General features: G+C 46.7%; 1 protein-coding gene across 6 annotated transcripts in view; it reads right to left on the minus strand.

Moving 5' to 3' along the window:
* Positions 1-25,955, minus strand: part of LPP (LIM domain containing preferred translocation partner in lipoma) — a 1,982,563-nt gene that overhangs the window by 1,107,831 nt on the left and 848,777 nt on the right. For all 6 annotated transcript variants that reach the window (XM_069617470.1, XM_069617468.1, XM_069617472.1 and 3 more), the window contains one exon: positions 5,814-6,024. In XM_069617470.1, the coding sequence (XP_069473571.1) occupies positions 5,814-6,015 (202 nt within the window). In that variant the 5' untranslated portion in view covers positions 6,016-6,024. The remainder of the gene's footprint in view (positions 1-5,813; positions 6,025-25,955) is intronic.

The raw sequence follows: 25,955 nt of genomic DNA on the forward strand, positions 1-25,955 counted from the left end.
AGAGTGGCTGGGCCCAGGACCGAGGCCGTTAAGAGTGGTCCAGTTGCAGAATCAGTGCAGTATCAGTGAGGAATAATTGGCTGTTCAGCAGGGGAGAGGGAGAGAGAAAGCAGAGGCAAAGAGGAAGGTTTTGAGGTGCTTCCGGAACCGGAGATGGTTCTCCTCAAGTTTCAGGGAGGCAGGAAGTCTGTTCCAGAGGGAGGCCCCTGCCGCGGAGAGAGATCTACCCCCAGCTCGTTGCTTCGAGAAGCGGCTGACCCTGAGGGAGTTGGAGGCGGATGAGCGAAGGGCTCGGGAAGGAAGATATTTGGGAAGAGAGAGTTGAAGGTATATAGGACCAAGGCCCCAGAAGGCCTTGTGGACAATGCAGAGGGTTTTGAACTTTATCCTCGCAGCCACTGGGAGCCAGTGTAGAGATGTCAGTCCTGGAGAGATACGGTCCCTGGGCTTGAGGCCAAGGACAAGTCTCGCAGTTCTGTTCTGTATGAGTTGCAGAGGGCGGAGAGTGGAGGCGGGCAGATTAAGGTAGAGGCTGTTACAGTAATCCAGCTTCGAGAGAACCAGGGCTCGGGAGACAGTGAGCTTCTGGGGGAAGGAGAGGAAGGGAAGAATACCTCTGAGGAGGTGCAGCTGGTAGTGTGACTTCTTAGCGACGTCAGAAATATGAGGAGAGAAGGAGAGTGTGGAGTCGAAGATGACCCCAAGGTTTTTTGCATTGCAGGAAGGAGCAGGGAGGGGGCCAAGGGAGGCAGGCCAGAGAGCTACAGGGAAGGAGGGAGTGGGTCCGGGACAAATCAGCATGAGGAATGACAGGGACTGGAGGAAACGCGTACATGAGAGGAATCTCCAAGTCCACTACAAACGCGTCCCCCCAGATCCACTCTCTGAGGAAATTCCCCAGAGCATAACAGATTAAATGTTCCGTTCACACTGGACGCAAACCGATCCACTTGAGGGGTTCCCCAAAAGGCGAAGATCTCTAGAAGTACTTCCTGAGCAAACTCCCACTCGTGAGAGGCTGTGCTCTGCCTGATCAGAGCGTCCGTCATCGGGTTCCCTTCTCTGGCAAGGTGAACAGCCAATAAAGCTCCTTCTTGCAGAGCCCAAAGCCACAGCTGTATTGCCTCTCTGCCAAATGGTACCACCTCTCTTGTTGAGGTAATGCATGGCCACTCTTGACAATCATTATCAGGACATTCCTCCCCCGCACAGAAGGCAGAAATGGCCATCAGCACCAGTCTGATTGGCCTGAGCTCTAGAAGGTTAAGGTGTAGTCTGGACTCTGAAGGAGACCAATGACCGCTGATCGACAGATCGTTTGCATGAGCTCCCCAACCCACGAGGGACGCGTCAGTAACTCCTGTTATCTCCGGCCATGGCGGCCAAAAGGGTTCTCTCCATCTCATTCTCCTTGCAGGCTCACCACAGAAGATCTGGTGAAACCTTGCTCGGTACTTGAAGGTCCATAATATTGCCGAGAACTGTAACCATTGGGATCCAAGGTCCCCCCACTGAAGTGATCTCATCCTCAGACGGATCTCTGGCATTAGGAAAATGCACGATGCCATAAGACCAAGCAAGCTCAGAAAATTTAAGGCGGTAGATGTTGGGCATTGTGAAACTTCATGACCATCTCTAGAATATGCTGAGCCCTCACCTCGGGAGGTTAAGCTTTCCCAGAGGAAGCATCCAGGCCTGCGCTAATAAACTGAAGCTTTTGGGATGGTATCAAGTGGCACTTATTGAAATTGAAAGAGAAGCCCAGTTTGTGCAGTGAGTGGCAGGGGATGCACAGGTGTTCCAGAACTTGTTCGGCAGAGCGAGCTCTAATCAGCCAATCATCCTTTTAGAGGTAGTTATGAATCCTTCCCTGCCTTAGATTTGCCACCACTACTAACATTAACTTGATGAAGGCCCTCGGGGCAGAGGTGAGTGCAAATGGCAGAGTCAAAATTGAAAAAGGAGAACTGCCAATGGTGAATCTTGAGTACTTATTGTGCTTGGGATGTATGGGCACACGAAAGTAAGCATCCTGAAGATAGAGTGACCCCTCCAGTCCTGGAGCTGAGGGGCCTGAAGGATCTGCAAAAGAGTGACCATCATGAACTTGTACTTCCTGAGGAGCTCGTTCAAGCGCCTCAAGCCCAAGATGGGTCGCAGTCCTGAAGTCTTTCTTTAGAATGAGGAAATGAGGGGAATACCAGCCTTGAATCCTTTCCGCTACAGGTACTAACTCCATCGCACCTTTCCCAAACAGGGTAACAACCTCCTGAGGGAGGAGCAGATCTGGATCTTTCAAGGATTGGCTTCCTGGAGGACAATCCAGGGTCCTTTTTAGAAACGGGAGCCAGTAGACGCGAGTTACTGTTTGCAGAGTCAGCCTGCCTCCCACCACTGGCTTGTGGACCAAGCCCTCAAAGGGGTTTTGGAGCTGCGAATGCGGCAGGGGGCAAAGGAGGCGCGGCCGAGTGTGGTGTCTTAGCCCCACATCCTCATGAACCATGAGGTGCTCTCCTCTGACCCCCCTTTGCGCAAAATGCCCCCTTGCCCAGCCCACTGAAGAGTACTAACGAAAGGGCGCACCTCTCCAACCCTGTCCAATAACCTTGCCTCACAGCTTTATTTACATTTTTTTAACCAATCCATGGTTAGGACTCGCGGCGTGTCATCATCGGGCACATGCGTGGTGACGTCACCCGCGGCCATATAAACACGACCACTCTCCATTCCACATGTGTATGCGGATAGAGACACATCAGTTCTTACCACCTGCCAGTCTCCTGCCTACTCTGCAAGTACTTCCTTGGACATTTCTTTTCTGCTAACACCTACCCTCTGTAGAGAGCTTACTTTCTCTACTTTTTCTTTTCATCAGAATATGTCAACTGTTCCACACTGAAGCCACACATGACTTCTTGTGGGTCCATACTTCATATTTTTTGAGTAAGTTCAACCATATTCTCTGAGCTTTACTTTACCTTCACTTTTGGTGTCTACACTACTTTACCATACTATGCCTGCACATGATGAAAAGGATCTTTATCTTTACACACCACTTCCATATTGTATTCACAGTGGCTGTTCATTAGCACGCCTACCTTTGGATGGGTCTTGTATGTAAACTTAAAAGGCTCCTAGCATTTATAAACATTTTTTCATTTGTTTGAACAATGAAACTGATTGATGATTTAAAATCTAAAGAAATGCAATAACGTTGTGAATTGCATACCTTTTCTCTTTTGTGCCTCTATTTGACTAACGAAGTACCTTGTTGTGATTCTAATGTACAAAAATGAATATATCTATTAATTTAATTCATTTTTTTCTTCAGAAATTTAATTGTTAAGAATACAGAACGCATTGCCCATGATGAAGAGTGAATTTTGATACTCGAAACGCGTTGGGCCACACTTTGTGATCTATGATTTGTTGTTTTACAATGAATAAATTACTGTTTGTTTGATAAACAGATTAGTTGTCAAAAAATAATTGGGTGATTTTAAAATACCTTTGTGATCTGAACAAAGCAATCAAAATTGTTGAAATAGAGAAATATTTCTTGTAAAAAATCATTAGGTTACCACCAGTACCCTAAAAAAAAAATCTCTTTACAGGCCCTGTGCCTTTTGTTGATAGTGTGCAGGGGACGCTGGTTTCCTTACTTAGGAAACTATTACCCCATGTATACTTGGCCAGAGCACAAGTTGCGTTGACAGCCTTTGAAAGCATGATGCTTTCAGAGAACAAACTCTACCCTAAGGCATCAAACATTTTATCATCCCTATCTCGAGGGATAGTTGGATAGGCAGTCGCCTTTGAAGTTGACCAGGATGCCTGAAGCACCAAGCTCTCAAGGGTGGGATGTTTTGATAGAGACTCTGGATCTATGGAAGTGGGCCTGTATTACTTTGCAAGATCCTTGTTGACTGACGGTGCTGTATCCAGATTTAACCAGTTCTCTAGGATCCTGGTTCTCAAGGCTGTGTGAGAGAGCAATACAGGATCTTTTGGTGGGGCCTTATACAGGATGCCAGTGAGATCAACCTTTTCAAAGACATCCATTTTTCAAACAACCCAAATATTCTGTGACGTTACCCATGACTGAGCTATATGATCAGTCAGAATGTCCAGCAGAATCTGGAGTGGCAAAGTCCGTTTCTGGTGAGGTATCCAAGCCACTAGCATCCCTCAAAGAATCTACAAGACTCTGTATAAAAGATTCCTCCATCAATTCTTCGGGCACACTGGGAGTGCCACACTCCAGGCCAAAAGGGACATGGTATTCCTCTTCCTCCCGTTTCTCGAAAATGTACCCCATAGACTTAAGGAAGTCTGACCTGGGCAAAGGCTTATGAGCGTCCAAGCCTTCCTTTAAAGGAATCAGAGGTGTCAGGGACTTGGATAGCTTTGGCGCCGATGGGATGGCTGCGGGCTCCCTTGAAAGAGTTAAATAAAGGAGAGGGATTTTGGGCTTTGATTTGATATGAGACAAAGCCTCCTTTGACGAAAGTTGAGTAACCTTACCACCCAAGCTTTTAGGCACACCAGTAGTGGTCTCTAAAGATGCCCTGTTGGCCCTACCAGGCGCAATGGGGTCTAAAGCCTTTTTAGGTTCTTTCGAAGGGGCAGTGGGAGGCACTTTCCTAAACACAAGCATCTGTAGGCGGAATTCCTCCCATTCAGCACTAGACACCAATTTGTTGGGAAAACGTACCGTTTTTTGTCGGGCAAAGAGTCGGATGAAAACGAGCGTGACCAAAAGTGTTGCTTCTTTTACTTTTTGTGAGACGATGAGGACAAGTGTCAAGACTGCAATCTCAAGTGTTTTAAGTGTTTGGAGCGCTTACTAACTTTCACAGGGGAAATATCTCTGGACTCGTCAGACGATCTGTTCGAGGCGGTAGTCAAAGGAGACTTGGATAAGGGCCTACTTTAGCGCAAGCTTACCTTCCTCTCCTTCAAGGCCTTCACTGTCATAGATTGGCGAGAGCTGCAGTCGTTGACGTTGTGACCAACCCCCAAACACCAAAGGCCAAAGACACATCAGGTGTGGGCCCGTAATGGACATTTTAGCTCCACAATTGGATCATCTTTTTAATCCGGTTTTTGGGATAGACATTTTAGAAAAATATTGAGAAACATCCTTGAGGCGATGAACCATTCGACGCTTGATGAGCATGCAGAAAAACGGAACTGAGGCAACAGGTGCTGCGCAAGCTACATATACCAGTGTCTATGTCACAGTCGAGAGAAGGGTGGAGGCCATCGAGGGTCACAAGTCGACAGTGCCCTCTATTATGAAAAATTTTCAGGAAGCTGCAAGTAGGCTTACGAATATATCAAAGATGAGGAATCCGTGGAAGGACAATCATTTAAAATGTGAGATTTATTTTTCTGAGCAAAGACAAACTCGTAGATGCACAAGAAGAGAGGTATGCCATAAACAAGACTGTACCATGGAATGGAAAAAGACGACGTAGAAAAAGAATATTTATTTCTCAGAAGAATATTGAGCAAAATAGAAAAATGAACCCATTTAGTCTGCAGTGAACCTTAAATTCTATTCTTTGCTCTCTGTGGTCATCTTCCTGAACTCGCAGTTGTGGCTTTGCTATGAGGGCGGCACTCCCATCTTAGGTGCTTCCTTCCACACAGTATTTCATTTGATTATCTATGCAAAATATCACTTAATTTACAAGTACATTATTGCCATTCTAGATCTTTCACAAAATAGCAGAAAAGAGATTGCGAAACAATAGTGATGTACGCCTTAAACAACATGCGTGTCCCGCTAGTCCTCTGCTTGCACTTACCATCCCCATCTTCCGATTGCCCTTGCTTGTAAGGGTTATACTTTGGTTTCGGAGCAACCACAGGTGCAAACTTCTTTGGTGTTTGCTGTGTAGAGATCGAGATGCTCGGCATCCCGAAAGAAGGGGTGGTCTCCATCCGTGCCGTTACTTGTCCAACAGGTTCCCCTGCATTCTTTGGTGGCAGCCATGATGGATAAGACATGATTCAGATCTGCAGGTAGAAGACCAGAGACATTTTACCCTACACAAAATTGCCACATGCTTAGTAGTCTATCACAAAATCAGTTTAACAAATGGTTCACATTACTTTGAAGTTTCATGAACATTTCAACAAAAATGCAACCCTTTCTCTGCAGTTGACCAGGGAAATAAGGATGCTTCAAATGACTAGAATTGCTTTGACTTTTTTTATTGCAGCCATATAGGCATGAAATGTACACTTTTTACAAGACGCGTGTGGGACTAGCCATGTTACATGGCCAACTCAATGCCAGACAAAGACCTCCAAAGCCCACTTGTGTAATCTACAGCTCCCAATGGCTGGACGTAGCAGCTAAGATGCAGAGGAGTTGATTTTAATGTTGCTAGAGAAAATGGAACATGGAGAACAGCATTATTGTCACGGTGCTGTGGTGATGAGGTTACATATTTAAATAAATGCACAAACTTGTTTACCATTACAAAAAAGAGGAGATATAGCACAAAGTACAAAAAGCAAAAGCCTTCTAGAGCCATATTTGAGAAGTTAACTGCTTTTACGAAGTTAGAACAAGTGGGAATTTATAAGGCTGGAAAAACAACACACTTCTAGGGTATAAACAGTTATGGAGGTTGAATATTGTGCACTATACCAAACAAAAAAAGGGTACACCAGTCCGATGCACCACAATATCCCCCAAGGATTTGAAAAATACTCGAGCAATACTACTGCAAGCCTGTCCTTTTGCTGCATTCGCATCATCATTTAGAAATGGCTCGTTGAAGCAGTTGATTTGAAATTGTAATGGTCACATTAGGAAGAATATTTTAAGTACAATTGCAAAGCGCCCTTGGAAAGAAAACTAGAAGATATGGGTAGTGTAAAAACTCTCTTGAAAACTAAACATACAGTATTGCAGAACAAAAAGCTTCAAATACCCCAACTCACAAGTTCATACCCAGTACAGGCTTATGTGAGCAATGAACTGAGGGTATAGAAATGAGCTCAAATGCAAGTCTTGTGCACCAGAACATTTTCTGGGTCTTATAAAGCATTGCTATTTTATACATGCTTTAGAAAACCACCACAACCTTGCTGTTTTTGTTAAATGTAAACCAATGCTCCCTGTGGTGGCATGGAGAACAGTAGGATCTCAGATTTGGGGTCTTTTCAAAGAAAAATTAAGCAAGTGCAAGACAAAACAGGGCTTGAGGAATAAAGTGAAGTGTTCAACCACATGATCTAGATTTCCATCCCTGTGTGACTAACGCAAGCGTAAGGTGCACTTCACCTATGAAGTCAAAAAGGTGTCCAAAGTTCTAAAAAAAAAACAGAAATAAATTTGCCTGTCGCAACTAATTCTCAACTTATTATAACTGTTTCCTGAAACAAACGTTCCTAAAATAGTGAGTTATCAGAATGGATAAATCAAATGGTGAAACTGAGACAAAGTCCATGAATTGAGAGCCCTTCTCCCATGTCTCCTCATGCAGACAAGCAACAGGGCCAATAATGGAAGAACTCAAGCTGGGACTTGCAGCTGTCTTTTAGGTGCAGGGCCTCTCTTAGGCGAGGGTTCAGCTTTTATGGTTCCTGGTCTCAGTCCTCTGGAATCAAGAGTAAGACTCAGACACAGTGGAATTTTTGGTGTTTGTTAAAGAATGTTATTGATAAGTCAAAGAGGTTTGGGGAAATCCTACTTATCCCCAACTCAAGGAGGGGTTTCCCTACCTCAACAAAACTAAGGAACGTCTGTGTCAGAATGTTCAAAACAAAAAGTTCTTTGTCCTGTGTCCAAACTACTAACCTGGCCCGCATACACTAAACTTAATACAACATGACGAGGTGCAGGGAGTATCTTTTAGCTGATCGTCTGCAGCTTCTTTCCAAAGTTCCAACAACATTTTAAAAATGAGCCTCAGTGAGAACGCAAGAGTACTATACCTCACGATGTTATTTCCGTCTAACCGGCCCAATCACAAAGCTGAGGGAGGGATGGCAGACGGGTAGGGGTCAGGACCGGCAAGTGGAGGGGCAATGGAGTTGAAAGTGCAAATGCCGCAAATACAGTGCGGTCTAACTCACCAGAGACAGGTAATTACAAATCGGCAAATAAAAAGTGCTCTAAATCTTCTCCCTGACCATTGGCATCACAAAACCGTACACCCCATTCGCATGAATGTGTCCTTCATAGGGCGCATCCCTTCTTGTTCACCCTACAATAAACATTCCGTTCCCCCCACTTTGAAGCCCTGCAGCTGGATACAATTAGCATTTTATCTGTGCACTGCGAATCCCTGTGTGGAGTAGGGTACTGCAGCAACGAGTCGGCCACCACGTTTGGGGAAGCAGCACCGGCCAACCAGGGGGAAAACTCACCAGCTACAGCAGAGAATGTTGCAGCCGCACCGATTTGGGAAGGGGCAAGCGCCACGCAGGACCCTGACCCGCCGGCAGGCAATTCCCCATCAGCAGCAAGGACAACACATGTCACACCAACAGAGAAGACCCATGCTGGTTTGAAAAAGGAAACAAAATTCGCTCCAACCCACCCTGGGGAAAATCTCTGAGAACACGGGGGAAGCAGGGCTGTAAAACAAGGAAAAGCCATACAACCAGAACAACATGACTGGGTGGTCGAGCCACTAGGGGAGAACGGCAGCCATCTCATGGGGCAGGGCTTAACCTGAAGAGAAGGTAATGGCAGATTTGGGAAAGAATGAAGTGGATTGGCTGCAACTGCCAGTGGAAACTATAAGTGGAAGAAAACCCTGCTACAATGTTGCACTTTTTACCTTTCAGGACGTCCTGCTGCCAGAGGACCCTGAGGAGTGGTGGGCCCATTAGGAGCAATAGGAGAAGGAAGAAGATCCCTTAGAGAGACTATTTGAACCAGAGAAGACCTAAGGAACTGAAGGGCGTGAAGTAACCCAGCACTGCTGTCTTTATTTGAACTTTTATATTTTTTTAATTCAATCTACCATCCGTGTCTGCCTCCTATGTCAAACCTACAAGTGGTGGCAGAGGTGGGATGGACAGCACCATGACAATCTTATACAAGCCCTGATGAAGGGCTAACAGCAGCTGCAGCATTTTATCCAGGTGCAGACCCAGCAAGCAGTGGCAGTCCGTCGGGCGTTCCAGCAATCCATTCAATTGCAGGGAAATCTGCAAGCAACGGCACAAGACGAGCAGCACGAAACCCTACTATGGCTCACGGATGTCATGCCAGAAACACAGTCAACCAGGAATACCATCATCAGTATTACAAAAATGCAAGGCAGGCGATGACCAGCATTTTTCTTTACTAGTTTTGAAAGGATTGCCTGCAGTGTCGAATGGCCACCAGATGGGGGGACCTTAGGTAGCACTCCTGTTGTCAGGGGCCATGCAAGGAGCTTACCAGGCAGTTAATTAGAATGGTGATACCCCATATGCTGAAAACAAACAGGCTGTGTTGGACCAGATAGGACTGGACGAGGAGTCCTACTGGATGAAGTTTGATTAACGCCAGGAGAAACTCCATGTCACATGTGCTATAGAATCAAAGAGCTGGCGGAGAAATGGCTACAACCATGATATATATGATATGATAGGTTATTTATAATGCGCTTAATACCCAGAGGTTTCTAAGCGCAGACCCGGGGATCGAACCTGTGTTGCTCCGTGTCATCTTGCTTCCAAGGCAAGCACGTTGCTCCTGAGCTATCCTCCCGAGACATCTACTGCCACTGTACATTCAGTTCTTCAGAAGGTTGCGTTGTTGCAATTCCTGGAGGTGCTACCCCCACCCAGGTCCAAAAGATGGATTAGACATCACCACGACCCAGCTTGGCAGAAGCTATCAACATTGCTTCAGCGTATCAAAAAACAGGATATACTATAATAACCAACGGGGACCCCAAGCAGAAGTTGCCCAGGAATGGGGGAAATCATCAGTGACCAGACATATCCATCCCAGGGATGTGAAATAGGAACCGCTGGATAAAAAGACTGACAAAAGCGACAAAAAAGGAGTGAACCCAGGGACATTCCGCCACCCCCAGTGCTCAGCCAATCTCAATGCTTCGATTGCGGAGACTCGCAGCATATTGCTAGGGCGTGCCCGAAGCAAAGGGGATCTGAACCTATGGAAATTGGTTATATGCAGCAGTGTGATGCAAGACCAACGGAATATCCATATACCATTGACGTGAGGGTGGGTGGAGCACCGACCTACGCCATGCCAGCCAGCAATTCTATTGCCCCACAAGTGAGTGACTTCTGTTACCTAATGATTCTGTTGCTATTAGATGTGTACATGGGGATGCAAGGAGGTATCCGTTAAAACAAGTGAAGGTAGAAGCACAAGATCAAGTTGGTGAAATGAAGGCTGCCGTTCTCCTCTCTCTGCCTGCCCCTGTATTGATCGGATCGGATATGCCCAAATTTAAAAATGTATTGTGCAGCTCGGAGAAAGAGTGGTGGAGATCAGCTCCTTTTCATGGGGTGAAGTGGATGGAACCTCCAATGGTCCCAAGAAGAACAGGCAAGAAGCAAGAGAAAACAGATATGGAACCGGGCTATATACACTATGCATCCGGTAGGATGGAACCTGGATGAACATGATGCCTCCATTAGGGCATAGATCGTAACAGACCCGTCCCCCTTTCAAGAGTCTGCCGAGGGAACGATGGAACAGAAAAGGAAGAGTTACTGGTCCCAAAGTCACACTGGAACCTGATTTTACAACTGGCTCATGGTCATCCTTGCAGGGGACATATGGCTGCCTTCAAGACCCAACAAAGCATTCTCAGATGATGTTACTGGCCCGGAGTTCAAGGAGAAGTAGACCAATACTGAGTGTGCCCTGTTTGCCAGCTAACCAGTGGGTTGATGCCACCGCAAGCCCCACTACAGAAAATGCCCCCGATAACAGCGTGGTTCCACTTAATTGGAATGGACTTTTTCGGTCCATTGGACCTTGCTTTGGCGGGGATGAACATGTTTGTGGTAACATTCTTTCAACTGGATGTTCCTCCCAGATATTCCTCATTTTATGATCTCTATATCCAGCTTCAACTGCCTCAAAGATTTTCCAGCAGGGGCGCTGAACATCGATGCCTGTTGACTCGATGACCCTCGAAGGCCTCCGCCAAAATGTTGATCTCATTGATGGTATATAGCGTGTGCAGCGACCGTTGACTTCAATTGTTTTTTTACGTGTATTGTGTTATCCTATGCCGACAGCTACTCACCCTGAAAGAGCGTAAATTGCAATAACAAGGACATTTTACTGAGGGGTATGCTGGGAGGGGCAATGAGGAATACGCGGGAGGAACATCCAGTCAAAAGAAAAATTACCACAGGTAAGTAAATTGTTCTTCGAATGGATTGTGTCCTCCCATGTATTCCTCATCTTATGATAGACACCCAAAGTAGTGCTTGTATTTCCGGAGGAGGGAGTCAGAATGTTCCAATCTTTAATAATAATTTACGAGTTCCTTATTGATCCGTCTGCAGAGAATGTAACAATGCTTTCGCAAAAACACCTTCCCAACCGGTGGAAGAGTCCACACTATAATGCTTGGTGAATGTGTGGACAGAAGACCATCTGGCTGCCGCACAAATATCCTGAATTAGGACTACGCTAGGTAAAGCAGAGGAAGCAACCATGCCCCCAGTCGAATGTGCTTTGAGACCCTCGGGAGGATGTTTTAGAGCTAATCTGTAGCATTCAGCGATTCCGAATATGATCCACCTAGATAAGGTTTGTTTTGAGATCGCCATACTCAATTTATGATCTGTGTAACCAACAAAATGTTGATCACCTTGTCATAATTTAGACATCCTGGAAATGTAGAAGCTAAGTGTACATCTTGGGTCAAGACTGTGTAATCCTTCCTCTTCCTTTCCAGGATGAGGAAAAGGATAAAAAGAAGGTAGAATGATTTTTTGAGTTAAATGAAACTCAGACAATTTTTGGTAAAGAGGTGTGTTTAATCTGAAGGACCAAGAAGACTGCGTAAGGAGGCTTGCAGGACATGGCTGGAAGTTCACTCACCCTACGGGCTTGATATAAGAGCCACTAAAAGGATGGTCTTTAAAGTTAACAATCTTAAAGTACAGAAGTGAATAGGCTCGAATGGAGGACACATTAGAAATTTCTAAATTAGGTTGAGATCCCAAACAGGGACTTGAAAAGTGACTGGAGGAAATACATTGGTCAATCCTTTCAAAAACGATATAACCAGGGACATTTTGAAGGAAGATACCTCTTCAAAATAGATTGTGCTTCCAGATACCATGCAATTGTGCCAACCTGGAGCCCCAGATTAGCCGGGTGTAAGAATGAGAACACCATAGGTGTACTGCAGGTAAAAGTCCACATTCGTATCCCTGCACCAGCTGCAGAATTTGTTCCAATGGCAGCGGTATAAGGATTTCGTTGCTGGCCTTCTGGCTGAAAGCAAAATCTCCATTATGTCGTCTGAGAGGTCCCAATCCTTATATCTCAACCTCTCAGAAAACATGTGTGAAGGTTGAGGGTCTTGACCTCTGGATGGAGAACCAGACTTCCTTTCACAAGGGAAGATCCCTTCTTTGTGGCAGACGTATTGGAGGGCAGATGGACATGCCCAGAAGGTCCGGGTACACGCCCTTGTGGCACAATCCAGAGCAATTGGGATCATGTACTTCCCCAACTTTCTCAACCTCCTGATTACTTGTGGAATGACGGGGACTGGAGAAAACATGTACAGGAATGGAAACTCCCAGTCCCCTATGAGAGCGTCCCCTAAAGCTCTCCTTCAGGGAAATTCCCTGGAGCAGTACAGCTCACACTTCTGGTTGGCACTGGTCACGAACAGATCCACTTGAGGGGTTCCCCAAAGGGCAAATATCTCTTGAAGGACTTCCTGAGCTAGTTCACACTTGTGGGAGACTGCTCTGCCTGCTCAGATCGTCCGCCGCTATGTTCTCTCCTGCAAGGTGAACGGCCGACAGGAAGAATCCTTCTTGAATTGCCCAGAACCATAGCTGCATTGCCTCTCTGCACAGTGGTAGTGACCCTACACCACCTCTCTTGCTGAGGTAGTAAATGGCCACTGTGTTGTCCATGACTATCGGGACATTCTTTCCCCATACAAAGGACAGTAAGGACTTAAACGCTAGTCCGATTGCCCTCAGCTCCAAAAGGCCAATGTGTAGTTTGGACTCCAATGGAGAACAATGAACGATGATGGTCAGATCATTGGCGTGGGCTCCCCCACCCCATGTGTGAGGCATCCGTCACTACAATTATCTCCGACCATGGTTGCCAAAAGGGGTTCTCCCTTCAGAATGTTTTTCTGGCAGATCCACTACAGAAGGTCTTGTGCTACTCTGCTTGGAACCTGAAGAAGGTCTGACATCCTGCCTGAGAATTGTGACAGTTGAGTTCTGAGAGCCCATTGGAGGGATCTCATTCTAAGGCAAGCCTCTGGCACCAGAAAAAGGCAGGATGCCATGGGGCTGAGCAACCTTAGAAAGTCGAAGGCCTGGAGACGCTGGGTGACCATCTGCAGAATGTGTTGAGCCCTCACCTCGGGTGGTGGGGCTTTCCCCAAGGATGCATCCAGGACTGCTCTGATGAACTGGAGTCTTTGGGATGGTATCATATTGGACTTCTTGTAATTGAGGGAGAAGCCCAGACTGTGGAGAGAGTGGGAGGTATGAGATGTTCCAGGGCCTGTTCGGGAGATCGAGCCCTGATAAGCCAATCGCCAATGTAGGAGTATTGATATTCTATTTCTATCGCGCTCATACACAGGTGTTTCAGAGCACGACAAGGCTAGGGAGGGGACCAGGGGAGAAAAAAACAACGCTCTTACTAGGCCCCATGACATTCATAACGCGCAAGTGCATGGGAGAGGGGGGGGGGGAGGAAAATGCACGGAAGGGGGGAGAAGTGGAAAGTTCGGAACAAAGGAGAAACAGATAAATAATAAAGTGGTAGTGCAGCCAGCAATTGGCAAGTGCTGGTTCTAAGGCAGCAGACAGGGTAGGTCTGATAAGTGCAGGAAGAAAAGAGGGTGTTGGGGGGACAGTATGGCTACAGATACAGACCACAGTGCAAGGGGTGGCCTGGTATTGGTTCAAAAGCCTGGGCGAGAGGTTAGACCCCTGGGGAACACCACAGGTAGAGAGCAAGATAGATGATAGGAAGGACCCAACTTGGACGTGGGAGGGTCGATCAGAGAGGAAAGAGGTCAGTGATGCTCCGATTATCACGGAGACAGTTGAGCAGGATGGTATGGTTGACCATGTTGAAGGCAGAAGAGATTGAGGAGGATGAGGACAGAGGGAATGTTAGAGTCAAGGTTGGAGAGCAGATCTTCACAGATGTTCAGGAGAGCAGTTTCCGTGCTTCTGACAGCTCTGAAGGCAGACTGGTGGTCATGGAGACAGCCAACAGAATTGGAATGAAGGTTAAGCTGAGAGATGGGCAACTTTTCCAGGAGTTTGCCCAGAAAGGGAGTAATGGAAATTGGGCGATACTTAGCCGGACGAAAAGACATGAATCACCCCTCTCCTGAGACTCGCTGCCATCACCGCCATCAACTTGTTGAAAAACCTCAGGGCAGAGGTCAGTCCAAAAGGCAGAACTCGAAACTGATAATAAAAACCACCAACGGCGAATCTCAGATACTTCCTGTACTTGTGATGGATAGGCACATGCAAGTAAGCAACTGAAGGCGCAATGACATCATCCAATCCTGGAGCTGGAGGGCCTGAAGGATCCGAGAAAGGGTAACCATCTTGAACTTGCACTTCCTGAGGAACTTGCTCAAGTCCAAGATGGGTCTCAATCCTCCGCCCTTCTTGGGGATTAGGAAGTAAGGGGAGTGCCATCCCTTGTTCCTCTCCACTACAGGTACTGGTTCTACACTCCCTTTCTCCAGCAGGGTCAACATTTCCTGCACAAGGAGCGGATCTGATATTTTGAAAGGGTTGCTCCCCGGTGGAGGATCCTGAGGCCTTTTTCTGAAAGGGAAGGCATTAACCCCAGGCTTGAGTTTCCAATGCCTACGCATCTGAAGTAATACCCTGCCATTCTTGCAGATGCTATGAGAGTCTGCCTCCCACCGGGGTCTTGTGGGTTAACGCTTCAGAGAGGTTTTGAGGCGGGTAAAGCAGCCGTTGCCTGGGCAGTCTTAGCCCCTCTCCCCTCTCCACCACGGGGGAATCTTCTGTGACCTTCCGACTCCGTCCTCTCGCTCCTCCAACTGAGGAATACAAGCGAAAGCACCTGCCCCTCCAAGCTGTTACACTGAGGCTAGTTTAAGGTTGTCCGATTGCAGCATCAAGGGATTTGGCTGCAGCTTTGGATGTCTGGAGCATCTCCAGGCTCTAATCAGCCTTGCTGCTAAACAAATGTGTGCCGTCAAAGGGCATGTTAAGAAGTCTTGATTGTACAACCGGAGCACACCCAGACTAACCACATAAATTTGCGCATTGCAGTGCTAGCTGCCATAGCTCTGCTGATACTGTCGAGACCAGTCTGAAGGGACTCGCAAATGATGTCCTTCCCATCTTTAATATTTAAAAAAAACTTTATTCCCCTTTGGGAATATGTTCAGCCGCCATTGCTATGCATTCCCATAGGTTAAACGTAAATTTAGCCAGTGCACGTGGCATTCGCCGATGTAGGGTCCAAATTCTCAGCAGAGAAGACTTTCTTTGCCATGGCATCATAAAGTTTGTCATCTGTAAGGAAAGGCTTGGTATCATCAATGAAGTCCGACACAAATGAGACAGTTCAAGGGTGTTTATTGAATTTTAAAGGGTTGGTTAAACGCCTATCGAATGCTAAATTTTAGGATGGTAGCAAACTTCAACCATCGAAAGATAATAACAGTCCACGTCCAGTGTCAAAATAAAAGGGCCTACGCTAATAAACCTATTGCCAATCCTTACTTCTAAATACAAAATGGTGTGGAACAGTAGTGTATGCAAAAAAGGAAAAGTGTTTAAGAAACAGGTCACGACAGATGAGCAGTTGGCCTCCCTTCCCCACGCTTTCAGGATGGGACAGAACACGCTCAAGCCTTGTGCACACTCTGGCGTCCTCTGCACGAGGACACAGTTGAATGGTTCAGCTGGTCTCACACCACTCTGTCAAAGTCTTTAACAAACAAAAAGGATTCTCAAAAGAAACTTCTTTTGAAAACACAGGCTTCCTCCACCTTGAAGAAAAGTTCACTGCTTGTCAAACACACGGTATAACCTTCTTTCCCAGTGACTGTTGGTACTTGGAGTTCTTTTTGTAACCTGTTCAGTTCAATTTCTTAGAATCAGGGCCTTCTGCAGAGGGTGTGATGCAGCTAACAAAACAAATGTTCCTTTCCTTTGTCAAGATTCTTACATTCATAAATTCACGATTGCCCCCCCCCCCCCGCACGCCCACACTTCAGGGTCAGACCACGGGGCCCACTTGTCCGGGCTCAGACCTCTTTTCTACAATGCTCACAATTTGGTCTCCCTCATCCGGGCTCAGACCATGGATCCCGCTCTTCCCAGCTCATATCCCTGTTGACAACAGAATCGAAGAGTAAACTGTGCGCAGGATTTTTCTTGAACCGTCGCAGGACCACTTTGATTTACAATTCTTTACAACTCTAACTTTCACTTTGGCCACTTCTCAGCTGGATACCTTACAGAGACCTTCGACTGGGCACACACGAGGTGCCAGGCCACTGTCTCACAGCATTGCTCTTTTGGACTACAATTACCACAATGCACATTCAAGGTTTTGTTTCCACTTTGGGTAAAGTTCTTGACACAATAGGTTATCCCAACTTAACTTCCCTTGAGTCCCAGCCTCTGCCCCTAAACCACCTGGGTTTCTGGAACTCACTAAGGGAGCAAGTACAGATTTAAACAGCAGAAAGTGTAGCTGGAGTTTTGGTTCCCTGGGACACAGCTCCCCTGCCACACTGTAGGCCCCTTTGTACTCACAGGCTCAAGTGTCTTGGCAGTCCGTCAACCTTCTGGTTTCACAAGGTTCTTCCAACTGCTGACTACTTCTTCTGGTCCTCAGTTCCTTCAGCATCCCCTGCTCGCTCAGAGTGTGCGTGGGTGTCTGACCTTTTATGCTCTTTAAAAGAGTTGACTGGAGTAAGGTGTAAGTAGTTGTGCCTCCCTGCCTGACTCTGCCTGATCTCATTATCGGGACAACATGGAGACTGCCCATAGGAATCCGTTGCCCATGGATTCCTATGGGTAATCCTCATGGCTCTTATCGGCCTCCTCTTCGTCCCAGTAGTTGGACTTCTAGAATGGAAGTAGGGATTGTGTAAGTTGTAGGTTTTTTCCGGAGTTCTTGGAAAACCCATGTAGGTTTTTGTCAGGATGAAGGGGGTAAATGTATTGTGGTGGGTGAATGGATTTTCTATTGTGTTCTTGTGATTTTATAGATGGTTTTAATTTCCACGTTTTTTTCTCCTTTTTCTTACAGAAAGGTACTGAGTCTGATGGGACTCTGCTGACAATATCCCATCACAACTGAGGGGATGTGGGGTAGGGGGATATCGGAACCAGAGGAATACCAAGTCTTACCCAAGGGTGTGTCTCCCATAGTCCCCAAGGATCCCGAGCACAGGTGATGCTCCCTCGCTCGCTTGTCCGCCCCCAGGGTTGGGATCCAAGAGCAATGGCATTCACCTGGTCACCTGAACAAAGGATCTCGGGAATAGCCTGGGAGAAATGCTTCAAGTTTCTCACACATCTTTGGGGGAACCGCCGGGTTTGCAGTTTGTTTTGATGTAGATGTGGCGGTCTGTACCAACAGACTTTCGGGAGTGGGATGTTTGATTAGATAAAAGGGGTCACTGCTTGAAGTCCTGTATTTGCTTGTCAATTTTTAATTGACCGCTGAAATTGATTCCAGCCTCTCCTAGTTGCCATTGACCCGCCTTTGTAAGGCTACATGGAAGGGAAGACTAGGGTCCTTCTAGAGTCCCTTATCTAAATTATCTGTTAGATCATCCTGTTCAAAATGTGGTGCAGGTCTACTCCATCCTAGATGAACAAGTTACTTACCAAATCTGGTAACGTTCTTTCGATGGGATGTTCCTCCGAAGTATTCCACATCTATGACAGGTAATGTCCACAGGTATGCTGCTTCGGAACATTTTCGGCAGAGGGCGTCCTGCGTCGATGTCATCGATCCAATGTCCCTCGAGAGCCTCCATCGAGGGTTGATGTCACCGAATGTTATATATAGGACGCACGACGCCCGTAGCCTCAGTTGTAGTATTTTCCCAGAACGTGTGGCACCAATCTCCTGCCAGTCTGACTGCAGATAGCCTTGCGGAAACGTAAGCTGCAATCGCATAGGAACTTCTCCAGAGGGGCAGGTTGGGAGGGCGATGTGGAATACATCGGAGGAACATCCCGTCGAAAGAACGTTACCAGATTTGGTAAGTAACTTGTTCATCGAAGGGATTGTGTCCCCCGACGTATTCCACATCTACGACAAACTCCCAAAGCAGTACCATACGATGGAGGTGGGAAAATAATTTAGAATACCCAATCGAATGGCGGAATAAAGTATCGCCTTACCAAAGGCCAGATCCCGCCCAGTGATTGAATCCAGGGCGTAATGTTTGACAAAAGTATGTAGAGAAGCCCATGTGGCTGCTTCACAAATATTCCGAATAGGAACACCCCGCTTAAGGGCTGTGGAGGTAGCCACGCCCCTAGTAGAGTGAACACGTAATTCTATCGGAGGGTCCTTACCCGCCAAACGGTAACACTCCGTAATAGTGAGGATAATCCACCTGGACAAGGTCTGTTTGGTAACAACCTGTCCCAACCAGTGTCCAGCAAAACCAATAAAGAGCTGATCGTCCACTCTGACCCAGAACATCTGCGAAATATAAAAGCTCAGAGCTCTCATAGGATCCAACCTATGGCGCCTCTCCTCTTTGCCAGGATGCAGAGGAGGATAAAACGCCGGAAGAACTACCTTCTGGCTTAAATGAAATTCAGACACGACCTTCGGCAGAAAAGAAGGCCACACTCGAAGGACAACCTTGTCCTTATGGAAAGAGTAAAGGGTGGCTTGGCTGAAAGTGCCTGCAATCCACTCATTCCGCGAGCGGAAGTAACTGCAACTAAAAACACAGTCTTGAAAGACAACAGACTCAAAGGACAAGAGTGCAAGGGTTCAAACAGAGCTCCCATCAGAAACTTCAAAACCAAATTCAAATCCCAAACCGGCAACTGGAAAGGGGGCGGCGGAAACATTTGTCAGTCCTTTTAAAAACTGCTAAATCAAAAGGTATCAAAGTAAGAACACTCTTCAGGCAATCGCTTAAATACGGACAGTGCCGCCAGGTAAACCTTAATGGTACCCACTGGCAGGCCCTTGTGGGCCAAACAAAGCATAAAAGACAAAACCATAGGTAGGAATGGAACATTGGAAAGGATCAACATTCTGTCTCCTGCACCAGTCGCAAAACTTACGGCAACGGTACAGGGACTTTGTTGCTGGCCGCCTGGCCGAAAGCAACACCTCCATCACATCATCCGGGAGGTCCCAATCCTTGTATCTCAACCTTTCAGATACCAAGCATGAAGGGAGTCCTGACCTCTGGATGGAGATGTCGGTGTTGTGAACTGATCATTTGATAATACGGTTTTCTATTAATGCTTGTCCTGATTTAAGGACCTCTGCCCTTGTGAGTCCACCCTCTTGGAGTTGGCACAATATACCTCAGGCTACTGTTATGCCTAGCTCATGAATTTGCAGTCCTTTCCCTGGATCTTGATATAGTGACTAAAGCATTTCACGTTACCACTGATGATCTGGCTCCTCTCAAAGCTGCCAAACCTCAAGCCAGTCCCACTGAGCCCGTCCCCCTGTTTTTTTCGGATGAGCCGACAGGCCGTTGATTGCTTCATAGACCGGCTGAGCGCAAATGGCCTCAGAATACAGTCCTTTGTCCTACAAGGCATTTGGTAAAGCCACAGCAGTTTATCAATTTACCATCTCCAAAGCTAAACATGCCTACTTTTCCTCCCACACTGAATCTGCTGTAAACTCTCCTCAGGAAATTTTACAACTTGTACAGGCTCTATCAGCCTTGCCTTCCCCAAATAAGGTTACCCCTTCCTTTCAGCTATGCACATCTTTTTCTAACTTTTTTCTTGAAACTATCTCTATTTGTCAAAAGATTTCCAATTCCTTGATACCAGGTGAGCCAGAGGTTGGGAGTGCCGGCTGGGGGGGCCTGCCTCAGATTTATGGGCAATTTTTCCTACTTTTACGGAAGCAGACATCATTTCAGCTACTCAGAGCCTGAAGTCCATTTCTCCTGCAGATCCCATTTTTCTTTGTACTCTCAAAGATGTTATTCCTTTTATTGCGACCTCGGTGTCGTCAGCGGTTAATTCTTCTTTCACCAATAGCTATATTCCTACTGCACTTCGGCACGCTTTCGTGTTCCCTCTTCTTAAAAAACCTAATCTGGATCTTTCCTCTCCCCTCTGGTTTCCGGACTATTTCTCTTCTCTCTTTCTCTATGAAACTGGTTTAATCTTTGGTCACTCCGCTTCTTTGTTCATTTCTTGAAGGCTTCCATTTTCTGGACCCTTACCAGCCAGTGTTTAGACCGGGTCAAGGGACTGAGTCCGTCCTAGTGTCTGTCTCGGACAATGTCACGTAGATTGTAGATCAAGGGGGTATCAGTGCCCTGATCCTTCTTGATCTCGGTGCCGTTTGACACCATAGATCATGCCATCCTCGTCTGGAGACTTGCACACAGTGGGGCTCACTGGTTAAGTCCTTGACTGGTTTCTTTCCTTTCTGACTGATCGATCTCAGTTATTTTTTCTTTCCTCTTTTCCCTCCCCCCTCCCCTTCCTCTGACCAGTGGGGCACCCCAGGGTTCTGCTCTTTAATGTTATCCAACCTCTAATCACTCTGATTCACTCTTTTGGTTTTCAGTGTTAATCCTACATGGATGACACCCAGATCCTAATGAGATTGGACTTCGCTCTTCCATCTACAGCCATACGTTGTCATCTCTGCCTTTCTGCGATCTCTGCTTGGATGGGCCAAAATTGGCTGAGGCTCAACAGCAATAAGACTGAGGTTATCATCAGGGCCCCTACTGATGCCTCTCCTTGGTCCTCGGTTTTCTGGTCACCTGAGCTTGGCCCTTTACCATAGCCTTTCGCAGTCTGGCTATCTTATTCACCATCTGCTACGCCTCACAAATTCTGAAGCTCACCTAGCTACCTGGGCCTCTCGCTTTCCTCCCGCGCTTCAGCTATTCTCCAATCTCTGCATTGGCTACCGTTGGTCATTCTGGTCAAACGTAACACTGTGCATTGTCCACCGGGCCTTCTACAAAATTGGCCTGGCATACTCACAGGAAAAATGTATCCACTGCATTCTCTTTGATTTGCTAACACGCCATGTATTGCTGTGCCGCATGTTAAGTGCTCTCACGTGGGGGACCACTCCTTTTCTGTCTCAGCGTCCCTCCTGTGGAATTCTCTTCCACTTCCTTTGGGCAACATTAAGCATCATTTGTCCTTTAGGCGTGCCATCAAAACAGTCTTGTTTGCATCTTAACCGTGGATGTAGATGTTCTTCCTTTTCCACTTTATCCTGCCTCTGCACCAAGATGTCTTTTGGGGTGAAGGTTTGCACTTTACATGATTCCATGACATTACATAACAAAGGATTTATGTGAAAAATAGTCTTTCTGTAGAAGACACACCAGAGCGGCAAAAGCCTTGATCGGCGAGACCGCCAAAGCCGTAGATGGTGGTTAGGGAAGCAGAACTTTTTACCTGAATTTGAGTCCACAGGGCCATGTGGGACCACCAAAAAGTATCCCATCAAGGGAACGAATCAGACCCAAAGGGTTAAGCCCAAGCAAGCCTTTGAACAATTCAAGTATATTTAAACCACGTCCTACACGTAGGGAAGAAAGATATAAAGTTTGCCCAGACTTGTGTAAACAGGCACCAAACTTTGCACTTTTCTCTATGAGGAAATTTTGAGGAACTTTGTTTTATTGAGACAGTAACATGACAACAGAACATCAATGACAAAGACCAAAGGAACATTTATATTTTTGTTTGCATAAAAACCTTTGTGACTCATTGGACCTCTGAAAGCAACAGAAACACCTGGGAAACCAACAGGGGCAATTTCCAGAGAGATTGGTTAGAAAGCAGTCATGTACCAGTCAACACCAAGCAGAACACTTATTCGAAATGTATTGTTTCCTTTGATAGTGATACGGTCAGGTAGATGAGCTTAGGGTTGGACAGAGGACAGAACTGATTTATGTAAGACATCCTGACCAGCACCTTTGTTTTGATTTGATTTATTAGATGGGAAGTCTCTCCCACAGAAATATAGCTGGGTGAGGAATTTTATTTTACTTGAACTAAGGAGGTGTTTCTCAAACATGTCCAGTTGTCCACGTTCTCTCTCTGATCCACCATACACCGCCCATAACAATTCTGGAAAGTTTCCTGGCCTCCTCTGTTGTAGCTGAATGGAATGTGGAATGTAGGCAAGGGAGCCTGGAGAATGCAATGTGGAAGGTAGGACTGGGGAGAGCTGGAAGGCCGTTAATATGAGACATTAAAAGTAGTAAGACCTAATCCATGTCTCAGAGTCATCACTAACATTATGGAAGATATGTATGAGATCAGGGTCACAACAATTGGCGACGAGGAGATGACCGACCCACGCATCTGACATGTAAAAAACTAAATATGTCACAAGGAGCTGGACAATAAGGAACTAATTATCTGCCTATGGAGGTGGCTAAAAGGACACCGATGAGCCTATGGAGCCGGCTGGAAAAGAAAAAAGGGAAAAGTTGCCCAAGGAAGGGCCAAAGAGAAAAAAAGGTTGCCCAAGGAAGGGAGGAAAAAAAAAAGGTTGCCCAAGTAAGGGCCAAAGAAAAAAAAGGTTGTCCAAGTAAGGGCCAAAGGAAAAAGGAAAAAAGGTTGCCCAAGGAAGGGCCAAGGAAAAAAAGGTTGCCCAAGGAAGGACCAAAGAGAAAAAAAGGTTGCCCACGGAAGGGCCAAAGAGAAAAAAAGGTTGCCCAAGGAAGGGCCAAAGAAAAAAAAAGGTTGCCCAAGGAAGGGCCAAAGGAAAAAGGAAAAAAGGTTGCCCAAGGAAGGGCCAAAAGAAAAACAAAAGGTTGCCCAAGGAAGGGCCAAAAGAAAAACAAAGGTTGCCCAAAGAAGGGCCAAAGGAAACATTGCCCAAGAGAGGGCCAAAGGAAACGAAATGTTGCCCAAGGAGGGGGCCAAGGGAAATATTGCCCAAGGAAGGGGCCAAAGAGACCCATTGTTACACTCACCTGACTCCCACGGAGGCGCTGGCCAGGATCGTGCTGCTGTGACCTCTTCTAAGGTGTTGCGCGGGGCTCAGAAGATGGACTGGACCGGACTCCCAACTCCTGCTTGTCCGGCTTGCAAAAGTATCCTTCTGTAGGCGAGAATAAGGGATTAACTGTCTGCGGGGAATGCTACCAGCCTCCCCCTTTCCCCTCTCACCCTCCTCGAAACCCTTCTGTGCTTCCCGTGGCGTCTCACCTTAGGGTCTTGAAGGGTGAGCTCTCCTTCCTGCTTCTGATGCAGGGGCGCGTTGGTATCCAGTTACTTCACTGAATTCTTGGTTTTATGAGAACCAAACTTGCTTGGCTTCCAGGTAAATTCCTTGAAAGGTTCCCCTTTTGTCCTTGCATCAATATGCTAATGTCAATGTCTTTTTCCCCATAGGGGCCGAGGTACGGAATGCCGGGGAAAAGGCACCGACCCGAGATGCAATCCCTGTAGAAATCAGGTAAGTCTTGATTTTGGGTAATGTCTTTTCATTCGCTCATTGACGCTAATGTCTTTTTCCCCATAGGGGCCGGGGTCCGGAAACACCTGGATGCGCCATTGACCCGAAATGAAGAGGGAATGACCCAACAGGTAAGTCTTAACATGGAGGTTTAGGTTTCCTCATTCCCTTCTCTCTCTCACCTTTGCTCTTGTCTTTTTCTCCCTAGGCGTGGAAGCGTGGCTGCGAATCCGGGTGATCGCTGCTGAACATGGAGGCGCCCTGTGAAGGTGAGTGGAATGCGGCGCTGCGGCGGTCGATGCGATGTGCTTTTAAATTAAGTGTCTTCCTTTGCAGGATAGTCGGCGAGCTGACTCCGGAATGCGGATCTTGCAGGTAAAGTCTTTTCCTTCTCCTATTCTCTCTTTCTCTTCCTTTGTAGGTGATCAGGATGCTGGCAGGCGAGGCAGAAGTCCGAATGCAGGAGCAAACACGGTGAGCGTCCAGCTGCTAGATGCAGAACAACGCGAAGCATGTGCTGCTCTTCGGGTGTGGTTTAAATAGCCTGTAAAGTAGTTCCAGGTATGTATCCTTCCACTCAGGTATGTATTCTTCCTCAGGCCACACCCGAGTGATAAAGTAGTCCAAAAGATAAAGTTGTCCCATTCAGTCCTCAAGAGGGCCTGGATGTAGCAGCACGGTCTGCTTCAGGTAAGTGCACATTAAAACACTTACACACATGTCTTGCTTTATGAGCCTGGCGCCTAAGGCGCCAGGACTGGGGTCCAGAATGGGCCTGGTGCCGAAAGCGCCAGGACTGCGTCCAAAAGGCCCCAACTTGGGCCCGCTGAGACGTCCTTGGGGAAAATGGTGTCTGCCTCTGGGGTTGCTGGGCCTGGCTCCTTGGAGGTAGGCATCATGACACCCATGGAGGAGGTCGCGAGAGAGACATCTATAATAAAGCAAACAGCCTGAGGAGGTGGCTGACTGGAACTTAGGACATGGATACATAGATTGAGTGACCTGAGGAGGTGGTCGCACAAAAGGAAAATACACAAACAAAAAATAAATAAATAACAAGCAAAATAAAGGTAACGTGGGAAAGTTCAAAGTGACACCAGTTGGGAAAAGAAAACTGCAGCAGGCATGGAGAAGGTAAGGTGTGCTGCGCTTTTAATCCCATAAAGTTAACAAACCCAAAGGAGAAATTAACGTTATGCTGCAATGTATTTAGCTGGCTTTTATAACTTTATGCTGCAGCATGTATATGAGTAGGACTATTGATAGTAAGCTGCTGCATGGACATTTAAAATAGCAAGTTATTGGTTAGCACAATGTATGGTGATGTATATTCCGTTTTTTAAAAAAAACTTTATTAAGGGAACGGTTCACAGCAAGACAATTCTCATAAGCAGTGCAACACAGCATGTGCATAACTTCGACAATGACATATCTATGGCAATGAGGCAGGCATTGTCACCTAAGGTGACGGAGTAGCTGTTACATCAGCATCAGACATCAGATCACATAGGTAAAGGCGTAACAGAGACCATATATCTTTGGGACGACAGGGCGTCGGGACCGATAAGACACAGTTCCTCATCGTCATTCACCATGCATAAGTCTTTCAGGAAGTTGGACCGGGTAGGCCCTGTGGCGGATTTCCAACATTTAAGGATGCAGCGTTTTGCAATAACACATGAGATATTGAAAAACCTTCTTGTGGTTTTGTTCACCTTCCCAATGTCACCAAACAGGTATTTCAGGGGGGACAGAGCGGCTGGGATGGCCATTATCTCCTCAAGGAGCTCAGCCACTTCTCGCCAAAAGTCAGCAATAACAGGGCACGACCAGTACATATGATACGCTCCAGCATCGGGGGCGCCACATTTCGAACATGTCCCTGTGCAACCCTCTACAAACTTAGCCAGCCTAGCCGGAGAGTAATGTAACTGATTCAGGATTTTAAATTGAATCAGTCGGAGTCCTGAGTTCATAGAGACCGATTTGGTGAGTTGACAATATCGGGCCCATCTCACGTCATCAATCTGGGTACCCACATCCCGTTCCCCGGTTTCTCTAATAGTGTTTTGTGAGGGGGAATGTGTTTGCACCAAGG

Source organism: Ambystoma mexicanum, chromosome 10 (genome assembly GCF_040938575.1).
Source record: "Ambystoma mexicanum isolate Mex_15411 chromosome 10, UKY_AmexF1_1, whole genome shotgun sequence".
Classification (NCBI taxonomy): Eukaryota; Metazoa; Chordata; class Amphibia; order Caudata; family Ambystomatidae; genus Ambystoma; species Ambystoma mexicanum.